Source organism: Pterocles gutturalis, unplaced genomic scaffold (assembly GCF_000699245.1).
Source record: "Pterocles gutturalis isolate BGI_N339 unplaced genomic scaffold, ASM69924v1 scaffold41253, whole genome shotgun sequence".
Classification (NCBI taxonomy): domain Eukaryota; kingdom Metazoa; phylum Chordata; class Aves; order Pterocliformes; family Pteroclidae; genus Pterocles; species Pterocles gutturalis.
Genome location: NW_010121916.1, coordinates 4057 through 7052, shown reverse-complemented (window position 1 = coordinate 7052; position 2996 = coordinate 4057). Strand labels below are relative to the sequence as shown.

Genomic DNA, 2996 nt, shown 5'->3' with positions numbered 1-2996 from the left:
AAAAAAAAAAAGATATTTCCCTTGAAAATAGATTTTCCTTGGCTGTGCAGGTCCCTGCAAAGCCCTGCCAGGTTGTGAGGGTTCATCTCCTTCAGCTCAGCGAGGCTCTGGGGTGAGGTCGGGGCCGTCCAACCCCCGCGGGCTGTGGTGCTGGGTCTTCAGGGGCAAAAGCTGACGAGACACGAGCTGCTCTCGTGCTGGTGGTCACCCTGGGGCTGCCCTGGAAGGGCCCAGTCCTGCTTTTCCCGGTGACTCGGTGTTTCTGCTGCAGGCACAAGTCGTTCCCGTTGATCCCCGCCCTGACCTTTACCCAGAGCATGTGCACGGCGGTTCTTGCAGAGCTGGCAGGAGTTGGGGTTGGAAACCAGGAAGCGAGCCGTGATGCTGGGTCTCCTGCCCGCAGGAAGGCGAGTGGTGTGTGAGGCTGCAGCTCCCCACCCTGCGGCCAGGGCTCTGTCCCCCGTCCGATGGCAGTGGCGTCCTCACCCTGGATTTAGGGGATGAGGAGTGAGTTCTGCCATATCTCTGCTGGCATGAGGACACCCAAGTGCTGCGACCCCCAAGCTGAGACTCAGGGAACCCACTTCCTTTCTGCCCCTGTCTGATGCCTGGGTTGTCCCTTGTTAACGTACCCTAACACTTACTGTGTCCTTCTCTGTCCCCTTCTAGGAGCAGGGAAGTGCCTGGCCACCACGCTGACAGAGTCCCAGCCTGCCTGCTTGCCGCCTTCCCTGCCCAATGGAGCCAGCACTGGCAGAGGACCCTCCTCGAGGCGGCCGGCTGAGCCCACTGCGGGAGTGCTAGTGGGACGTGGGGGGTGGCGTGTGCCACCCTAGGAGGGACGATGGCTCAGGGCACCAGGAGCCTCAACAGCGACTACAAGGATTGGGAGTGGAGCGCTGACGCTGGGGAACGGGCCAGACTCCTGCAGAGCCCCAGCGTGGAAACGGTGCCCAAGAGCGGAGAGAGCCAAGGCAACGGTCTGGGGGCCACGTCAGCGTTGGGAGCCATCTTCATCGTGGTCAATGCTGCCCTTGGGGCCGGGCTGCTGAACTTCCCCGCTGCCTTCAGCATGGCTGGTGGCGTGGCTGCGGGCATTGCACTGCAGATGGTGAGAGGGTGGGAAAAGGACAGTCCCCTGTCCCACCCTGGGTGGGAACGTGTTGAGCCCTCGAAGGGGCTTGGGGAGGACCTGGCTCCTGGAAGAAGCCACGTTGGCTGAGGTGCACCAGAGATGCTCGGTGTGCTCGGGGGTGGCTGCCCAGGCTGGCTCTGGGGATCTCATCACGCTGTTGCCTCAGTGTCCCCTCCATGTCTCTTCTTCACCCCAGTGCATGTTGATCTTCATCATTGGAGGCCTGGTGATCCTGGCGTACTGCTCGCAGGCCAGCAATGAGCGGACCTACCAGGAGGTGGTGTGGGCCGTCTGCGGGAAGGTGCCCGGCGTGCTGTGCGAGGTGGCCATCGCTGTCTACACCTTTGGCACCTGCATCGCTTTCCTCATCATCATCGGAGACCAGGAGGACAAGAGTAAGTGTGTCCCATGGGGAAAAAAATCACAAGTCGCTGTCCCTTCGGCTGGAAGGGGACAACCTGACCACCCCACTGTCCCCACAGTCATTGCTGCTCTGGTGACGGAGCCTGAGGAAGCTGGGAGCAGCCACTGGTACACAGACCGCAGGTTCACCATCAGCATCACCGCCTTCCTCTTCATCCTGCCCCTCTCCATCCCCAAGGAGATTGGCTTCCAAAAATATGCCAGGTGGGTGGGGAGAGCCCTCTGGAGCTGGGGGCTGCGCTGCTCCAGCCAGCACCCACTGAAGTCCAGTTCCAGGTGACAGGAGTGAAAACGCTGTGATTCGAGTGCTCTGTCTGCCTGCTCGCCCCCATGGGGTTGGACATCTCCTCCTCTGCCTGCCTGTGCCTCAGTTTCCCCATCTGGGAAGCAGAGAAGCTGCTGAGCACTGTGCAGCCACAGTGTTGTACTCTGGGGCGTGTGTCCGCCCCTTCTGCTTGCCGGGAGGACTGGGGAGAGGCACTTTCAGCTGCATTGTCCCCTCTCTTGGCCATCCAGCAGAAAGAAGAGCCAGTGAGGGTCCCAGGGTCAGAGGGTCTACAGGCCAGTCCTGCTCCACCAAGCACCGTGGTGTAACCTGGCTGCTGGAGCTGGACTGGGGCTGCCCAGGGGTGTCACTTCTTTAACACTCGCCTCTTTCTCCTGCCCCAAACCCAGCCCATCCCCTTGCTGGCACATCCGCCACTCCCTGAGTGCAGTGAGATTGCACTGCCATCTGCTCTGGGGACAGTGGGGACAGTGCCTGGCATGTTCTCGTGGGAAGGGAGAGCAGGGGTGGCCCTGGTGGGAAGGGCTGGGGTGGCCTGGACCGTGCAGGGAGGGGCTGGGAAGAGACTCTCGGCAGAGTGGGGAGGTAGCACGCTGACGGTCTCCTGTCCCCTCTCGCAGCTCCCTAAGCGTGATTGGCACGTGGTACGTCACAGCAGTCATCATCATCAAGTACATCTGGCCTGACAAGGAGCTGGTGCCTGGGGACATCCCCACCAGGTGAGTGCCCACGGTGCCATCCCAGCGCTGCGGAGCCAGGCAGGGGCTGCAAAGGCTGGGGACAAATCCTTCACAGGTCCCAGCCCCAGTGTGAGCAGTGGGAATTTTAGGGCAGAGCAAAGTTTAGACCAGTTGTCAGCACTGCCTGAGGAGATGCTTCTTTATTTTTTCATTGATTCTTTTATTTTTTAAGTCCTCAGTTTTGGCTGGTTCTGTCTTGGTGAAAGGCCCCGGTGTGCCGGGAGTGCCAGGTCCTGGGAACACCTTGCTCCGTGCAAAGGCATCGTCCTGGGTGGGGGGACACGGTACCGGCAGGGGGGGCAGGTCAGCAGAGGAGTGAGCCCATTGCTGAGCACCCCCAGCTCATCATGTTGGGACGTTGGGTGGGGGGCGCGGGGGGCCCTGCTCTGACCGGTGGGTGGTTCTCTGCCGC

General features: G+C 61.2%; 1 protein-coding gene across 1 annotated transcript in view; it reads left to right on the top strand.

Annotated features, from left to right (window-relative positions):
* Positions 1-844: 844 nt before the first annotated feature.
* Positions 845-2996, top strand: part of SLC38A7 (solute carrier family 38, member 7) — a 4022-nt gene continuing 1870 nt past the window's right edge. Inside the window, exons 1-5 of the mRNA XM_010077378.1 lie at positions 845-1111; positions 1332-1530; positions 1618-1762; positions 2465-2563; positions 2791-2887. Coding sequence (XP_010075680.1) covers positions 845-1111; positions 1332-1530; positions 1618-1762; positions 2465-2563; positions 2791-2887 — 807 coding nt within the window. The remainder of the gene's footprint in view (positions 1112-1331; positions 1531-1617; positions 1763-2464; positions 2564-2790; positions 2888-2996) is intronic.